Raw genomic sequence first — 19,539 nt, forward strand, 5'->3', positions numbered from 1 at the left:
TCATCATTATTGCATAGGGCCAACAATAAACAATATGAAATTTTGGTTGAAATGACAAATCTTTACCACCAAGCACAAGCTGAAAAAAAAATAAATAAAAAAAAAATCACTTCAAACCCAAAAAGCTAGCATTGTAATACTATACCTTCATTCGTTTTTATTTAGTTCGTTGACACATTTCTTTTATCACGCATGTCAACACACTATTTCAACAATTAATATCTCTAATGCTTAACATTATAAAATTATTAAAAGTGAATATTAATAAAATATACATTGAAACGATTTAAACAAGGTCTTACTTGAATGTTTTATCGTATGTAGCTATTGATTACAAAAGTTAGGGTCTGTTCTCATTGACTGAACTCAGCTGAACTGAACTGAACTGAACTGAACTGAACTGAACTGAACTGAGCTGAACTAAACTGAACTGAACTGAAATGAATATTTTATAAGAGAAGGAAATTAGGAGCTGAACTGAACTGAACTGAACTGGACTGAACTGAATTGAGCTGAACTGAACTGAACTAAACTAAACTAAACTGAACTCAGCTGAACTGAACTGAACTGAACTGAATTTCAACGTAAGAGAACAGGCCCTTAGTCAAAATGTAGTTTGTAAATAGGGAAAACAAAACGGTATCAACTAAATAGAAACGGAGGAAATATTTTATTGTGGTCAAAGAAGATCTGGTGAGGATCTGGGACGCTTGATGAAGTACTCTTCCCATTTTCAATGGATTATATTAACTAATTATAAGTTTTCATTTATTTTTAAAACTTTATTTAAGACTAAACCTCACTTTCAATTATAGCTTTCATACTTCATGATCCAATTAAGGACAATTATAGATCAGTTGAGTAATTTTATGAAGTACGTACAGAGCGATAAATGATACTTCCTCTGTTCTTTTTTACTTGACCTGTTTCTTTTATCATGTTTGCCAATGCAAAATTTTAACGCTCGATAACTTTAACTCTCCATAAGTAAAAATTATAAAAGTTATATATTATGATAGTATTTATTGAGACGAATTCAAAAAGGTCTCACATGGATATGTTTTTCCTTATATATTATTCACAAAAGATTATCAAAGAAGGGGTAGCGAATAGTGTAAAAGTCAAAGCGGGTCAAGTAAAAAAGAACGGATAGGTTGAATCAACTATACATATGTGTCTTCTGCCAAAAAAATAAATTAAAAAAAAAAAAAAAAAAAAAAAACTTTGTGTCTCTTTAAATTAATTGATGAGTCAAGCTGGACGTACTGTACTAATTAACAATTAACCGAAAAACTTATTGATATTTCATGAAATAGTACAAGCTTATTAAAGGCATTTGAAAACTTTAAGTCAAATAATTTCCATATATGAAAGTCAAAGCTACAACTAGTAGAATCAGCTAAGCACCAGTGTCCAGTAATAAATGCATGAAAAATCCAAATCAATCACAATATTATGTAGATGTAACTCAAGTGTCAAGTCTTTGCAAACTTAAATAATGTGAAAAGGATATTTAACTTCTAAAAATTTCGTCATTTTCCAGCCATGCATTAATTTCTTGAAATCCAGGCCAAAATCATTATCATGACTGATAAAGTGTTGCAGTTACGAAAATGAACCCTAGCTAAAATGCATTATATTCATCTAATGTAATTATATTTACCCACGATTTTCTTCTCAAAGTAATAGAGAGATCTTATGGAAGTCTCAACACCCAAAAATCTAAAATGCAACCTGCTCGACTGGCCTTTTATATAAAACAAAACCTGTAAAAGTATTACATATAATTAGACATTAATGGAATACATACTTGCACTCCATTCTCGGACAGTTAATTTCGAAATCTATCATTCTTCGATGAAGTACTAGTTAAAAAAATTACACCATATAAAGCTTGATTAAATTAGTTGTGATAAGAAAACCTACAAAGTATAGTTTCCCAACTTTTTATCATAACTCTTGCTTATGAATTGTATAAAAGTACGTACTAGAAAGATATTAATAATGGGAAGTAGACAATAACGGCAATAATGAAGTTTACATTCGTCATTCTATTATTCATTTGTATGAATAATATTAGGGTCCACCAATATTAAAAAAATCAAAATAATTACATAAATGTTGGGCACATAGAGCAGAATTCCTAATTAAGTACTTGTTGAATTTAATTTAATAGCCGCTTCACGTTTTTTGAATGAAAATTTGCTTTAATTTGGTACTCCGTAATACTTAGCCTTTTCTTTTTCTCTTTGGTAAAATGAATAAAATGTTATCTTTTGTTTTATTTATATATTTTAATTTTTTACTACCTCAACTACATATTATTGCAACAAATGAGTTTGCATGGACTCTTAGGCAAATTTTATCTAGTATTAAATGGAGAAAAAAAAAAAAAGCTAAAATTGCATATGATAATGAGAGAGATAACGAGAAATAACAACTTAGGGCCTATTTCTGATTTATTGAACTGAATTGAGCTCAAATGAATTGTTTATGAGAGAAGGAAATTAGGAATTGAACTGAACTGAACTGAAATTAAGTTAAAGAGAATAGGCCCTAAATTAGAATGGAGAAACATCCATTTTTGACAAATGTTTCAAATTGAATAATATGAAATAGAAGTAGTATTTATTTTGTATCCTCCATCTCATAATATAGTATATATTTAATTAATTATACATATTATACGGTGTCAAGATAGTCTTTGACCATCAATATCTTTAATTTCACATAGTGAAAAATTATAAAATGTTGATATTATAAAACTATGTATAAAGAAATATCCAACGATATCTCACATAGCTATTTTTTTGGTATATATTAATTAATGATAATTTGTGGTTAATAAAGTTAGTTTTAGAAATTTAAAAATGAAAATAGAAACATTCATACTTTCATAGACATACTACATCAAGGAATGTGAGGAGTAAAAGATAAACTCTTCACGTACATTATATATATACGTGCATGTGTGACATTAATGGATACGAAAAAAAGGAGACTAGTATAGAGAGAGAAACCAAACCAAAGATGATAATCACGGGAAATGATGAGTTCATATCTTATAAAACAATCATGAATACAATAGTGATTTATAATATGATTATAGCAATATTTATGCATAATTATGGAAATGCCATAGAATTTCCACAAAAAGGAAAAGTGCCAGCATTTTTAGTGTTTGGAGATTCAATTGTTGATCCAGGAAATAATAATTACATGGCTACTTCTGGAAGAGCAAATTTCCCACCTTATGGGAGAGACTTTCCTGGAGGTGTAGCTACTGGAAGATTCAGTAATGGCAAAGTTCCCTCTGATTTCATTGGTAAGTTGAATTCATTAGCTTTTACTTTGATCTTCTCCTTCTTCCTGCTTTTCTCTTCTTGCCCGGTTTGTAATTGTACCGACTGTTCTTTCTAACGAGCGTCCATAGATAGTTACAAGTTTATCTTCATGATAAACAAAAAAAAACGTTTATCTAGATAGTGGCATTGTTGTAAATAAATTAACAAATTTATTTTTATTATATGTGGGCCCATTAATACTGATTTATCACGCTGACTGAGATTTTATGTTGATTTATTAACAAAAGCGTCATGAGATAAACGTTTTTTTGTTTATCACAAATATAAACTGGAGCTTCCTTGTTTTTTGATTTCCTAATTGACTTGACTTATTCATAACATGCATATCTCCTTAAAATCGAATATTTAACTTATTATTCTTTGTTCCATTGGGTGTGTTCTTTAACTTATCTGAACTTATCAAAACTTATTTTAGTTGCAATTTGTACTTGGGTAACCCTTATTAAAACTTATTTTTTCTAAAGTGAACTTAACTGAACTTTATTAATTAGCTAGACCTGAAATATCTGAAAATAAGGTGAACTAAACGGGCCTAATTGATAATCTCTTTTAGCGAATTGCATGTGGTTTACAAACATAATTTGATAATACCTTAGTTCTATTTGTTATCTAGTACAAAATGAGTAGTATATATGTATACTTGTACATAGCAATTAAACTTAATTTGTTTCTTGTAGCTGAAGAGCTTGGAATAAAAGAGTTTGTGCCTCCATATTTGGATCCAAAGCTCAATATCAGTGACCTCCTTACTGGTGTCAGCTTCGCCTTTGGTGCTGCTGGTTACGATCCTACATCTGCAAAATTAGCGGTCTCTATTCACCTCCTCCCCCTCTTAAGAATTCGCTTATCTTAGAAACATAACTTTCTTAGCTTTGTGTGACTTGATTTTTTGTTTATTATGACTCCCTTGTCCATTTGTCTTTTTTATGTTTTACAAAACACATACAGCGAGCTTTATCAATTGGATGTTGGTGTAGTGGGAATTAGGACTATACTTGGTAGGGAGAACCTATGTTTGATCCCCCGCAACAACAATTAGGAGGGGATTGGAACCTAACCACCCATAACTGATCCCCAAATCCGAATTAGCCCAAAGGGTGAACCTCCAACAACAAAATAAAAAAAATAAAATAAAATAAATTAAAAAAAAAAAGACAGCTTTGGATTTCAATTTTTAGTGGTTAGTTGTTAAGTGTCATCACATGTATGACTAATATGATTGTTTTGATCGAGTGCAGAACGTATTGACATTAGAAGATCAGTTGAACTTGTTTAAAGGGTATATAAAGAAGCTCAAGGATGCAGTAGGAGAAAACACAACATCGACTATCATATCCGAAAGTGTATACCTAGTTTGTGCAGGAAGCAATGACATTACCAACACATATTTCTCTTTACCATTTGAAAGACTTCATTACGATATCTCAACATATACTAGTATGATGCTCAAATGGGCATCCTCTTTTGTACAGGTAACTACACTGTATAATAGTCTAACTATCCCAACTCTAGCTTATAAAAAAAACGGAGAAAATAGTTGATTTATTTACATTTTTGTCATTTGATTAACATATTTTGTTTATCAAAGAGATAATTTTTTTTTTCTCACCTGAATTTGTTAGACAAAAGTAAAGTACGTAGTATTACAGTACAAAGACTACAAACGATGAAATAAGTTCACTAAAAACTACTCAGAGGATATAGACTAGTCAATATAAATACGAGTACTCCATAATAAAGATATAAACCATACATTGAATTTATTTATGCATAAGATGTAGTGGGTCCCATCGGTACCTTAGCTTGAGGCAAGGTACGGTCCTTCAAGCCAGAGTTATAGGCCAGTCCTCTTCGAGCTCTTACTCCCATAGAATATTGACCCCATTTATAGTGGCAAAATTTTTGCACACGTAACTTATTACATACACGCACTTGTATACTTTATTTGTTTTTCATTACATGTAACAAGTTGACTTTTAAGAACTCTCGAAGGTATAGTATGTTTGTGTGAAGTGTTATTCGATCACACCTTATTAAACATATAATAAGAATATAATTCCAAAAGCTTGAGATTGTGTTAATAACATAGATAATAAATGTTTGAAACTTCCAGCAACTATACGATTTGGGGGCAAGGAGGATAGGTGTGATCAGTGCACCACCGTGTGGTTGTCTTCCATCACAAAGAACCTTGCATGGCGGTCTATTAAGATCTTGCTTTGAGGATGAAAACGAAGCTTCAATTCTATTCAACAACAAGCTCATTTCCGAGCTAAATTATCTCAATCAAAAGCTAACGGGATCCAAATTTGTGTACCTTGATATCTACAACCCATTACTCAATCTCATAAACAACCCTTCTCAATCAGGTATAAAGCTATTGTTTAGAGTTTTCCTATATCATATTTTATGCTAAAAATGAACATATTCATAAAATATTGGCCTAGCTAATAATGACAAAGACTGAAAACCTGAGTATAATATGTCATGGATTTAAATCAACCTCTCGTTGTAGCATTTGTAATTTGTACACAGAAAAGCTCTAATCAGTAACCATTTGAGCTACCCTCACTCTCACGGAGTAATATGAAATGAACATGACCTGATCTATTTAATGCACATGCATGTGATGTATAGCTAAATATACATACTACTAAATGCATGTCATACGTCATGTTTAATGTTAATAAGGGCAATAGGACATGAATCTGATTTGACTGCTAACCAAACTTATTTATACGAAAAATTTAATATATTAAAAAATTATCTTTACAGGGTTTGAAGTTGCAAATAGAGGATGTTGTGGCACTGGAAATATAGAGGTGACTTTACTATGTACAAAGTTTGCTGTTGGTACTTGCAAAGATGCCTCAAAATATATATTTTGGGATAGTTTTCATCCAACGGAGGCAGCTTACAAAATCATTGTCCATGATCTCCTCCAAAAAACGTAGCCGATTTCTTCTAGATGATTCTTTCATATATGTACATGTATACAAAATTGGAATTTTTTTGAAAGGGCAAAGCTCAGCGAGCCTAATTAGAATTAAGTAGGAGAATCGATCTCCGCCAAGGCAATTAGGCCTTGCGGAACAACATCAACAAAGGTCTGTTCAAAACCATTATAAGGATTAATTCTAGCAGCAAGATGAGCCACACAATTGCCCCCCCTCCGAACATGAAAACAAGAGAAAGAAGAGAAAGTAGTGCCAATATTCCTAATGTCCTCAAGAACCAGATCAAACGGAGTTCTGCCATGAGAATCCAATTGAATCGCACTAGCAACTGTCAGTGCATCGCATTCCAACTCCACAGCCTGAAGCCCCAGCTCCTTCGCCAATAAAACACCCATTCTAGCAGCCAACCCTTCAGCAAGCTTGACAGGGAGGTCAACGCTCAGTCGTCGCACCTTAGCAGCCAACACAATCCCATTCTGATAACAACTCCCAGACCAACCCCCCTCCCCTAAAAAATGGCAACATCAGAGTTCACACGAAAAGCACCATGAGCAGGAGGCAACCAGGAGCTTCGAGACCCAACAGCTGAACAACAGCTCCCTCTTCCCGAAACTTTTCCCACATATTTTTTAAAATCAGGCACCAACTTCACAAACCCCATCACACCAATATCACGGTTCTTCCATGGTTCATTAAAAACAACAGAGTTTCTGTACGACCACGCACCCCAAGCCAAGGACACCAGTAACAAAAAATCCTCACTACTAACCTTAGAGTGCAGCCACAGCAATCTATCAGCAAAAGAAGCGCAAGGAGCATCAAGTAGCAGATCACGGAAAGGGGAATGATCCCAGATGCCTCTAACATTCGAGCAAGAAAAGACAGCATGAATAATACTCTCCTCAGCACAATTGCACAGCCCACACCAGCCAGAATCTCGTATATGCCTCCTATGTAAACGCTCCAGAGTAGCAAGTGACCCAGAACAGGCTCTCCACAAGAAAACACGCAGCTTTGGTGGCCCACCAACACCCCAAATCACTTTCCACACATCTTTAATAACCCCCCCATTCTGTAACTCCCACTTTCTAGTGTTCCCCAACATTCCAAGCCAATAACCAGATTTGGTTGTATAAATACCATCAACAGTAGGGCCCCAGAAACGAGCATCCTTAACGTTCCTAACACTCAATGGCAGACTACGGGCAGCAGCAGCATCATCATTTGTAAGGTGCAGAGAAAGAGCCATATCACACCACTCCCCATTTACACTATCAATCAGAGCAGCAACCTTAAGGTCAGCAGGGCTCTCAATATTGGGAGTAGGAACCCGAAACACACTCTCACCCGGAAGCCAAGTATCATCCCACACACTAATATCCTTCCCATCACCAACTCTCCATTTAAGACCATCCAAAAGAAGGGCCTTTGCACCCCAAATACTCCTCCATACATAACTCGGATCATAGCCTCTATTAGCCGAAATGAAATCACCATTTTAAAAATATCTAGCTTTTAGAACCTGGTACACCATATTATCGGGATGACACAACAACCGCCACCCCTGCTTGGCTAATAAGGCTTGATTAAAAATCCCCAAATCGCGAAAGCCCATCCCCCCAAGAGACTTAGGAAGACACAACTTCTCCCAACTAACCCAATGAAGCTTACGTTCCGTACCATTTTCCCCCCACCAAAATCTTGCAATGATACTATTAATTTCCTTAATGATACCGTCGGGGATACAGAAGAGACCCATCATATATGTCGGGATTGCTTGGGCCACCGCCTTAATGAGAACCTCTTTACCGGCTTGCGAAAGGAGTCTTTCCTTCCATCCTTGCATCTTCTTCCATATTCTTTCCTTAATACACGAAAACACCGCTTTTTTGGATCTACCAATCATGGTAGGGAGACCAAGATACTTCTCGTGCCTTGCAACTTGCTTCACCCCAAAGATCGTCAAAATTTCCTGTCTTCTACTGCACTCCACATTTTTACTAAAAGACACCTCAGATTTCTCAAAATTAATTTTTTGTCCCGAAGCTCGCTCATAGATGCCGATGATCTCAGCAATTTTGGAGCATTCCTGAAGTGTCGCTCTAGCGAATAAAATACTATCATCCGCAAAAAACAAGTGGGAGATTCTTGGGGCACCCCGACACACCAAAGCACCATGGATAAGACTCTCGTTGGCTGCTTTAACTAATAGGGACGAGAAAGCCTCCGCACAAAGGAGAAACAAATAAGGTGATATTGGATCACCTTGGCGAAGCCCACGAGTTGGAACCACATTTCCCGAAACCTGACCATTCCACTTGAAAGAGTAACTAACTGAAGAAAGACATTGCATTATCCGGCGAGTCCAATTAGCATGGAAACCCAATCTCTCCAAAACACTCTCAAGAAAAGACCACTCAACTCGATCGTACGCCTTGCTCATATCCAACTTGAGGGCCATCGTACCTCTCTTCCCTTCCCCCCTTCTCTTCATGGCATGGAAAATCTCAAAAGCCACTATAGCATTGTCGGTGATCAACCTCCCCGGAACAAAGGCACTCTGATGTTGTGAAATGAGCCCCGGAAGAAGAATCTTGAGCCTATTTGCCATGAGCTTGGAAATAATTTTATAAATGACATTACACAAGCTAATAGGCCGAAATTCCGTCATACGTTTCGGCTCCGCACACTTTGGGATGAGGACAATACACGTTTTGTTCACATCTCTAAGATCACCACCATCTCTCCACCACTTAGCAATAAAAGCAACAACATCATTCCCGACAATGTGCCAACATTTTTGGTAAAAAAGAGCATGCATACCATCGATCCCAGGGGCTTTGTTCGGATGCATTTGGAAGAGAGCACAGTGAATTTCCTCAGCCGACGGTTCAGCATTTAACGCCTCATTCATATCCTCAGTCACCATCCTATTCAACCCAGCAAGAGCCTCCCCAAAATTGGCAGGCAAAGAGGAAGTAAAAATGTCAGCAAAGTAACTCTCAATAATGGCAGCCAACTTCCCCTCATCATCACACAGTACACCATTAGTATCCTCAAGCATTGCAATGTTATTTATTCTCTGACGATGGCTGGCCTTATGGTGGAAATAGGAAGTATTCCTATCACCATCTTTGAGTTCATTAACACGGGCACGAGCATGCCAGTAAGACTCATCAATTCTGTGCAAATCATCGAGCTCAGACACCAACTGTTTACATCTAGCAAGCATCTCCCCATCAGGAACACGTTGCTGCCAGCTTTTGAGTTCCCCCTCCTTAGCCACAATTTTCTTTTTAACATCCGCAAAAGTATCACACGCCCACCTATTAAGCATTGCAGCGCATCCACTAATTTTAGAGCAAATATCAAGACCAACATTGCTGTCCCAAGCACTCTTCACAGTAGTTTGAAATTTTTCATGAGACAGCCACATCGCTTCGAAGTGGAACCTTTTCTTGCCCTTCTTCCTTTTTTATCAAAATCAGTATGGAGCATGATGGCCGCATGATCAGAGATGGTAAAAGGAAAGTGCTTGACACACCTAGTTTGAAACAGCTCACACCAATCATCACTTGCAATAAATCTGTCTAAGTGCTCCCTGATAATCATATTGGGATCAGTCCCACGCTGCCAAGTGAAACCATTTCCAGAATATCCCAAATCATCAAAACTACACAATTCCATCATCTCCCTAAATAATTCCATCTTTCGTTCACTTCTTCTTGCACCACCACTCTTTTCTTCTTCGCATAATATTTCATTAAAATCTCCAAACACAACCATAGGAACCAAAATCGAGTCCCTAAGACTCTTAACAAGCTCAAAAGTAAGGTGTTTATTACCATTCTCGGGCCACCCGTACACCCCAATTGCAGCCCACTTAGCAACATTGTTAGCATCCCTCACTTCAACCGCAATATGATGAATCGAGTAAGACAACACATGTGCATTTATGTCTTTCCACCACAGCCCAATACCCCCCGAATTACCATCACTACTCAAACAAATCCCATTCGTGAACCCGCATCTATTTCTAATCAACTCCAACCTCCTAGCATCAATCATTGTTTCCATAACCAACACTATGTTTGGGCGCTCTCTCCAACACCAATTTTGGAGAGTACGAACTGTCCGAGGATTGCCCAATCCCCGGCAGTTCCAACTTATGATTTTCATTGTTGTTCGCGGGGTTGGTCATCGCCAACCTCCGCTACTTTAAGAATCGAAGAAATCAAACTCACCTCCTCATTCACCCTAACCTTCTTGCTCATATCCACCCCCCACTCTGTTCCTTCCCCCAGCTCCCTGCTATCATCTTTCCTTTTTAACCCCGTAATATTTTCCCAGTCATCCCTCTCCATATGCATCCCCTCAACTCCATGCAGCAATTTAACCTTTCTCAGCTTCCTTTTGACACTTTCAGACCCTGTAGTAGTTGCAGCAGGGGCACCATTCACCACACTCGCACCAACAACACTGGCAAGCACAATGTTCGCAGAAATAGCATTAGCATTGGGCATCAAGCCAGGGGAAATTTGTTCAGCAGTGATAATTTCCTTAGCCACAGAATCAGAAATAACCACACTACTCAGCTCATCAGCAACACTGGTAACAACTTCCTTATTCTTCCCTGCTTCAAATCGAGATTTCTTTGCAACAAAGAGTTGCTTTGCACATTTACCCTCACCTCGACCTCCTCCACCCTCCTTCGATTTCAAAACTTTCCAAGGAGAAGACACACGCAATTCATCACTGAATTTTCTAACAATCGGAGCAGCAACATTGCTATCCTCACAATCCTTTTCCCCGTGCCCCAATAATCCACACACGTAGCAGAACAGAGGTAACTTTTCATACTTGATGTTCACATAATCCTTCACTCCACCCCTCAGCTTCAAGCCAATCTTACTTTTCAGTGGCAAACGCACATCAATATTGACTTTGATTCGCAGCGATTTATTAATACCCGCATCACCAGATTGGTCCATTGCTAAGAAAGTACCCAGTTTATCGCCAATAGTCTTAGCATTCGTCAAATTACCCCTCCCCATAAACGGTAAATGATAGACCCTAACCCAAAAGGGAACAAAAAATAAAGAGACTTCAGAAGGTTTACAATTACCTTCAACATCATTCAAGATTAAAACGTGTCTGTCGAAGTGCCAAGGTTGGCCCTCCATAACATTCCACTTGTCCTTCCAATGGTGGAATTGGAATACGTAAAGGTTTTTCTCAATGCAGTTTGCCTCCATTCCATGCTTAGGGTTCCAAATGCGATTCATTTGGTCAATCAGAGCTTTGGAATTGACATGTCTTTCAGTCCATATTCTTCCCACTATCCCAAGAGAGACTCTAGCTTCCTCTTCCTCCTCGCCCTCCACCACCCAGTCAACTCCCTCCTCATCATCGCTCGGACTAATTACCTCATGATTGACATTCGGGACAATCCCGTCATTCGCCATTGCACACAGCCTCGAAAAATCGAGATCACACCTTCAAAGAAGGAAGAACTAGGAAACCTAGAAAAGCCCTCCCAAGAGTCGTACTCTAGAGGGAAAAAACGAATTTTGTTTTAAGAAACTTTATTGTTTTATTCATGTACAAAATTGGAATTACTCGTACAACGGTGGGAAAAAAAATTGTTTTATTCATGTTACTAAATTCATATTTATTATGAAGTAAGATTCAAATAAAAAATTCAACAAATATTTATCGTGTGTTTTTCCGTATTATATTGGACTTTATTGTTTACAATAAATATATTGGTCCCAATATTTATGTACTTTTTGTTATCACTTGTTTCAATTTATTACAAGTACCTTTCGACATGTTATAATACTTGTCAAATATGTGGTAGGATCGGGTTTAATTTGAGTAAATTTTCCAATATTAAAGACTCCACAAATCTGGCACATACAAACTTGGATGAGGAAATTGTTGAGAATCGGTTTATTTTGAGCTAGATTGTCATTTATTGAACGGTTGAACCCAAATTGTGTAATGCTATTCTATCAAAGGGTAAATTTACTTCAATACGTGGAAGATCAAACATCAAGGCATTCAATCCAAGAAAGATCACTTTAATGTGGTGGGAGATACTGAGATAGTAGATAATATACTAGGTTTTTTTTTTTTTTTTTTTAATTGAATCAGAGTGGGTGTAAAACTATACTAGGGTGAAAAGAAAAGTAACGTTTAGTGGGTTCAAAGTGTGTTAATGAAATACAATAGAGACAAATATAAAAGAAAATGTAATGAAAAAAAATGCCTTTTATTTACCTAAATGTTATCTAAATGAAATTAATTGAAATTAATTGAACTTATTAGAATTTTTCTAAACTTAAAATAAATTTTAGATGCATATTCAACTTTTGTAACCCTTATTAACCTTTATCGGGATTTTTCAAAACTAATATATAGTATATTACTCCACTCTATATCGATCTACTTTATCTGAACTTATTTTTCAAATACTCCGTAGTGTTAAAGCAATTAGGCAAACAGGATACAGCGACCTTACTCCTTCCACTCAGTGTCTTAGCTTAGTGTTATATGCAGTGCATTTACTACATGCACACTAAATTTCACATAAATCTCAAATCATATGACTTTACACCTAACTAGGAAGGTGCGTAAATGTAGTCGACTACATAATACACAAGTTAAAATTGAGTTAAAAATCAAAATTGACACACCCTTTATGTATATATACTCAATATACAAATATATGCTTGCCTATATAATGTACACTCTTAGCTTAAAATTGAAAACATTGATTACAAACAGAGAACGAGAGAAAACAGAAAATAGAAATGAATAATATATTGGGCTATAATGAATTTATCTCTTATTCAAAACTCAATAATATTATGGTTTATAGTATAGTCATGGTCTCACATTTACACATTTTTGTACATGCTATAAGGTTGGGAGGAAAAGAATATAAAGTACCAGCCCTTTTAGTATTTGGAGATTCAATAGTAGATCCAGGAAACAACAACTACCTTGCTACTATTGGAAAAGCTAATTTCCCACCTTACGGAAGGGATTTTCCTGGTGGTGTACCTACCGGAAGATATAGCAATGGCAAAGTCCCCTCCGATTTCATTGGTAATTTTACTTATAGTACGCGTATATTTTTATTTTAGATATTCATCTTATTTGGTAAATAGCTTTTGGCTTTTTACATTATCTGGTAAATAGCTTCTTAGCTAGTTAAAAAAAGTTGGTTAACAATCCAAAGTAGAGGTCTTGTTTAATTTATATACCCTAATACAAAGTTAGTTGTTTGTATAAGCATGTTAACTAACTGATTGATTGATTGTGTTTATTATAGCTGAAGAGCTTGGGATAAAAGAGCTAGTGCCTCCATATCTAGATCCGAACCTCCAAATTAGTGACCTACTTACTGGTGTTAGTTTTGCGTCTGGTCTTGCTGGTTATGATCCGTCATCAGCTAAATTTGCGGTTTCTTTCTCTCTTTCAAGCATTTTTTTTAAATTATTTTAAGACAAAGAGAGTCGTAACTTCGAGAAATTAAGCTAAATGGCGTGACTAACATGAATGTTTTGATCAAGTGCAGAATGTAATGACATTGCAAGACCAATTGAATTTATTTAAAGGGTATATAAGCAAGCTCAAGGATGCAGTAGGAGAAAACGTGACATCGACCATCATTTCCCAAAGTGTGTACCTAGTTTGTGCTGGAAGCAATGATATCACTAACACTTCTTATTACCATTCACAAGATTTAAGTACGATATCTCCACATATACTGATTTACTAGTTAATTGGGCATCCTCTTTCGTGCAGGTAATTGCGAGGGACAGCCATTATTTCGGACAATATTTACTCGCGACTTTCTCTGCACCAAAATCTGATGTTTCTTTTTAATAAAACTTAATATACATGAAAATTATTAGGACTTAGGTGTGTTGGAGTATTGTGGCAATAACTTAGGAGTTAATATTACGAGTATAGAAATAAAAATAACACCTAGGTACGAACTACAGAGTAGTTAGGCTATTGTCATAGGAATTGGAAACCTGTAATAGAAGATTGTTTATACAACGATTGTGCCACGTGGCTATAAAATCCTCTCATAACTCTTAAAAAAAATTATTACGGAATTAAATTACAATAAATAAAAACGGATTCTGAAATTACTTTATTGATTAAAGGATGTTGATTGATTGCACCACATAGGATTTCGTACCCAAGTTACACCAATACGTTTTTTGACTAGTGTGCTATGTTATTGTCTCTAAATTCTAGAACAGGTTTTGATTACTCCATTTTGTTGCCAATAGTAACTGTACTATTGAAACTTTTAGGAACTATATGGTCTAGGAGCAAGAAGGATAGGTTTGCTCAGTGCACCACCTTGTGGTTGTCTTCCATCACAAAAAATATTACATGGCGGTATCTTAAGATCATGCGCGGAAGAAGAAAATGAAGCTTCCAGCATTTTCAACAACAAGCTATCTTCAGAGCTAAGTTCTCTGAACCAAAAGCTTGAGGATTCTAGAATCGTGTACCTCGACATCTACAACCCATTTCTCAATCTCATAAACAATCCTTCTCAATCAGGTAAGCAACATTTTCCATTCAAACAAGAGAACGCGCTTAGATTTCCTTACTACATAACGCGTACTGTGTTTCTTTATTTTTTGCTAGGTTTCGAAGTTGTAGACAAAGGATGTTGCGGAACTGGAAACCTAGAGGCGTCTGTACTTTGTGCAAAGTCGGCTCCCCTGTCCTGCGAAGATGCCTCGAAATATATATTTTGGGATAGTTTTCACCCAACAGAGACAGCTTACAGACTCATTGTCCATGAGCTCATTCGAACCAGCGCAAATAAATTCGTTTAGAAAGCAACTAGAGATAATCAACATGTACTTGGCATCATCTGCAGGAAGTTAGAAACCAAGCTGGAAGAAACTCTCCTGTTTATACACAAATTCAACATCTTATTCTTTTATGAATCTTATGATCAAATGACTTTGTTAGCCATCTAGCTTTACTCGTATGCAGTATAAAATTTGTCCATTAGATCCTCTAGTAATACATTATTCATGATTTGTCACGATATAAGAATATCGTGTTCATATAAACAGAACTTTAAATTTGTGAGTGATGGGTCAGTAACTGCTTTAAGACGCATTAGGTTTAGAATGATAGAAAAAAACTGTATGCATAATTGAAGAACAGAATAGAGACAGCATTATAAAGATAAAGGTTTTATAGCCATTTTCAAGAAAACAAGGGATTTTTCTTCGACTATATATAGATATACTATATATCTTAATATATACAGGCAGCCATTCCAAAACACGTTATTCTCTATAATAAACATGACCTCAACCCAACCCAACCCAACAAAAAAACAAGGTCACTGAAAGCCCTAGTATACGCCTCTCACACCACAAAACTGCATGCTCCTCCTACTTCACCTGAGATAACCCAACACCAAGCAAACAAAGAAAGACTCTTAACAGAATACACAAGGACAACAAACCCTAAGGAATCAAAGACAGACTATACACAAGCGAGCATGAGCTTAAAAGCAGCATCGTTATAACAGATCAACGAAGCTTGTTCTGAGCCACAGCTTGACATAGTTCATCTTCATAGAAAAGTACTCGATTTTTGCAGAGGGGTTTTGACAGAACAGATGGGACCATGCATCTTGAAGGGAGTGACGCTTCTTGAAACAAAGCAGCAGCAACCTGCCTCATCTCTGTATACTTTAACCGAGAAGGTGGCCGAGGGCCATGTCTTGGCGCTTTTGGGGTATGTGGGCTTGCCAATCGTAAACCCCTGCCTTCTCCCTTGCTGCAATTACATCCAATTTTAAGGATTTTTCCGTATATTATTTATAATTGGGAAAAATAAACAATTTCAGCATACAAACCTGAAGAACGGCCAGTGTTCTGTTGCAAGTGGAGTCATTGTACTCAACATTTCCTGGCGAGATCGATCAGGAGTAGTATAATTAAAGTGAAACTGTCGAGCAAGAGTGACCTGCCACATAATACCCACAAAATTAGTACGATGAAATTTTCCCTTGAAAAACAAAAGAGGGAGATAAAAGAAAGCGCGAAGGGCTTGAATAAGCAGAAAGCAAGGAATACAGGAACTTACAGCCATTCTGATTCGTTGGGAAACATGAAATACTGCTTTTAGCTGATCATGGTGCAAGTGACAAAGGACTTTAACCTAAAAAGATTCATCAGACATAACTTAGGCAAAACTGGTACCACAGATTATACAAAAACAGAACAGATAACCGTCAAGAGCAAACTGAAATTTTAAATTAGAGATAACACATCAGGAGCATATGCAGTAACAACTGAAGCTTCCAATCAACACATAACCATCAAGAGTGTAGTTGCTAGGTCCCTCCCTTATCATAAAACTTGCAAGTGGCAACTGCAACTCTTATACAAAGTACAAAGTATAAAGCATCTTGGTTCATTCATTTTCACAAGATACATCACTTTCACAACCCCTCCATGTTTTCTTAAATCACAGAATAAACACAGAATCACAATATACAGCAATATATAACCTGACTCCTTGCTGTCTTGCCATCTCCTAGCCAGAGAAAACCTTAAGTTAAAACCATCAAGATTGATGACACTACAGAACTTTTTCTAACTAAATGTATTAAGATCGGTTGTCTCCAACTGACCCTAGACTGTTTACCACTTCATAGTGAGAAGAGCAAATCAAAAGTCCATTTTGATTACGGAACAAATATTTTTGGCAACCTTAAAAGATGGAGAGATTTTTATGAAGATTTGTGTGCGTCAATTAGCTATTGGCCCCAAGGTATAAAAAAAATCAACTAACCATTAGGTGTTGGATACACGATATTTTAGATTGTATTTACAGCAAATGACACCCAAACAGACTCAGAACTCCCTCAGCTAGTATTCACTTTATAGAATATTCGACATCATTAGAGTTCATATATTATAGCTCTCTAGTCTTAAAAGAATGGAATGATGAGTGAAACTAAGAAACATAAACGATGACTAAATAGAGTTCTTTTGCAAAAGGTACTTTTTTCACAAAATACTGTCATTTCAATCAACATATAAGCAATCAGGACTTTCAAGTTCAATACTTGGAATAACACAGTAAAACTCCACCCAAAGAATGATGAATAATGTCACTTTACCAAACGACATAATCAATGCAAACAAGTCAAGTCAAGTCATCATATACAATATATTAATAGGAATAAAAATCACAGGAAAGGAAGATACCAACAAATCCATAGGAAGAGACTCGAGCCGGGACTCAGAATCAGAGTCTTCAAACCGAGGAGTCTGCGGAGTCTTAAGAAGACTATTCTGTTTCACTAAATCAAAAGGTGACGCCGCAGTAGGAAACCCGAATCTTTCAGGTGACATCAAGGGAGTCTCTTGAATAGGAACAGCCCTTTGTGCAATCACCGTTTCATCATCATTATTATCAACCTTTTTGGAATCTGATAATGCAATCCTTTTCTTCCCTAAATCGGTGCAAGACTTCGTAGACGACGCTTTGCTGTACCGGAGCTGAGCAAGCGCCCCTGGTCTCAAATACTTATTGTTCGAATTCCGGGGTCGTCTTCTCTGTTTCGGGGTTTTCGACTCCTTCTCTTTAGGAGAGACTTTCCCCATTATCTACCTTAATTTCACCTCTTGTATTCAAATGAACCAAAAAAATCCGCCTTCCATAAACTACTTTCCCAATCAAATGATTCTCCCCAATTATAAATATAAATAGATAAATAAATAATCCAATCAATCTCCTTCAACCTGAAACAAGCAATTAATACCCAGAAAAAGGTGAGTCAAAATTCAACCTTCAAAAAAGTAGTAGTAGGAAATGAAGCAGAATAACAAGAATTGATGAATTCCAGGAAAACCCACAAAAACCCTAAATCATAAAAACCAATTAAATTCCCCCAAAATCAACCAAAATCCCTCAAATTTTTTCCTCATTTCATTAATTTACCAACAGGTGAAAAACAACCAAATGAAAGCTAATTTATCACACCCACAAAAAATCAAAACAAACCCAGAAAAACCTACAAAAATGGCACACAATCAACAAAAAAAAAACACTGGAAAAACAAAAAGAAATGCAATTAATCCAAACCCTAATTAAAACAAACCAACCCAGAAAAATTTAACAGAAATAATACTCCGTCATATAAACGCAGAAACCACAAACCTTGAGGAGAGAGAAAGGGGGGAACTGACGAAAGCGCCGTTGAGGAGAGAGAGAGAGAAAGAAAGGGGGGAAAATTAGGGTTTTGTTTTGGGGGTGGGTTTTGAATTTGTTGTGAATGCCCGCCAATTTGTTATATATGCAAAACAATTTCCAAAGTTTGGATTTTTATTTATTTTTCATTTTTAATTTTGATTTAATTTTATTGTTGCAAAAATATGCGGAGCAGAGAATCTAGGTGGAAGTACACGTGTCAATATGTGATTGGGAGGTAGCAGTTGTGGGCCGTAGAGTGGGGGAGTTGAGAATCCTATGTTCATTATATGACTGGGCCAGGCCCTACGCCGTTGATTTCGCTTTTTTGTTTTCACTAGGAGTTATTCTTTTTTTGTCTTTAATTATTAATTACACTAATTAGGTTTTTTATTAATTAATTAGTTTAGGCTTAATCTTTATCAATCAACAAAAAGGTGCTTAGAAGAATGGGGTTTTCTTCTTCAACAAATAAAAAAAAGGAATGGGGTATTCTTCCATTAAAAATAGAAAGAATGGGGTATTTTGTGGGATCAATTTTTATGTATAAAGTGAGGTTTTGGGAGGGAATTTTTTTTGTAATTGCATGGATTGTTTTTTCTTTTTAGATGACTTGTTGACACTAGATAGATGAGGGGAAAATCCTTATTAGTGGAGTAGTTTATAGATTTTTTTTTAATAACAAAAAATCTATTTTGTTAGCCAAATCTTATTCATCTTACTTAGGTCCTGTTCTCTTTACCTTAAAAAAATAATATTAAGTAAAAATAATTTCATTTCAGTAAAAATAAGTTCAATTTAGTAAAATTAATTTCAGTTCAGTAAAAATAATTTCAGTTTAGTAAAAATAAATTCAGTTCAGTAAAATTCAGCTTTCTTAAAGAAGAATAATAATAGAAAATCAGTAAAAATAATTTCAGTTCAGCAAAAATAATATCAGTTCAGCAAAAATAATT

The 19,539-nt window shown here is 36.0% G+C and overlaps 1 protein-coding gene and 1 pseudogene across 2 annotated transcripts; one reads left to right on the forward strand and one right to left on the reverse strand.

The window, feature by feature from the left end:
• Positions 1 to 3,027: 3,027 nt before the first annotated feature.
• On the forward strand, positions 3,028 to 15,525 carry LOC145564704 (uncharacterized; annotated as a pseudogene). Its single transcript, XR_014094887.1, has 11 exons — positions 3,028 to 3,325; positions 4,043 to 4,173; positions 4,604 to 4,837; positions 5,479 to 5,734; positions 6,141 to 6,315; positions 10,749 to 10,933; positions 13,112 to 13,435; positions 13,662 to 13,792; positions 13,908 to 14,137; positions 14,659 to 14,914; positions 15,002 to 15,525. The product of XR_014094887.1 is annotated as an uncharacterized LOC145564704 (transcript).
• On the reverse strand, positions 15,525 to 18,662 carry LOC145562141 (F-box protein At4g35930-like). Its single transcript, XM_081622331.1, has 5 exons — positions 18,554 to 18,662; positions 17,599 to 18,135; positions 16,469 to 16,543; positions 16,239 to 16,348; positions 15,525 to 16,159 (listed from the first exon to the last, which is right to left on the reverse strand). The coding sequence occupies exons 2-5, from the start codon at positions 17,995 to 17,997 to the stop codon at positions 15,910 to 15,912; spliced, it is 834 nt and encodes a 277-aa protein (XP_081478457.1). The 5' UTR covers positions 17,998 to 18,135; positions 18,554 to 18,662; the 3' UTR covers positions 15,525 to 15,909.
• Between the last annotated feature and the right edge of the window lie 877 nt (positions 18,663 to 19,539).

The sequence above is a fragment of the Chenopodium album genome, chromosome 10 (assembly GCF_948465745.1).
Source record: "Chenopodium album chromosome 10, dcCheAlbu1.1, whole genome shotgun sequence".
Lineage (NCBI taxonomy): Eukaryota > Viridiplantae > Streptophyta > Magnoliopsida > Caryophyllales > Amaranthaceae > Chenopodium > Chenopodium album.

What these genes read in the sequence shown, in the direction of transcription:
- LOC145562141 (XM_081622331.1), bottom strand. Translation starts at nt 17,997, where the DNA reads ATGGGGAAAGTCTCTCCTAAAGAGAAGGAGTCGAAAACCCCGAAACAG. An exon ending in CCCAACGAATCAGAATGGCT is followed by an intron (nt 16,349 to 16,468) that starts GTAAGTTCCTGT and finishes ATTATGTGGCAG; the next exon opens with GTCACTCTTGCTCGACAGTT. An exon ending in GAACACTGGCCGTTCTTCAG is followed by an intron (nt 16,160 to 16,238) that starts GTTTGTATGCTG and finishes ATGTAATTGCAG; the next exon opens with CAAGGGAGAAGGCAGGGGTT.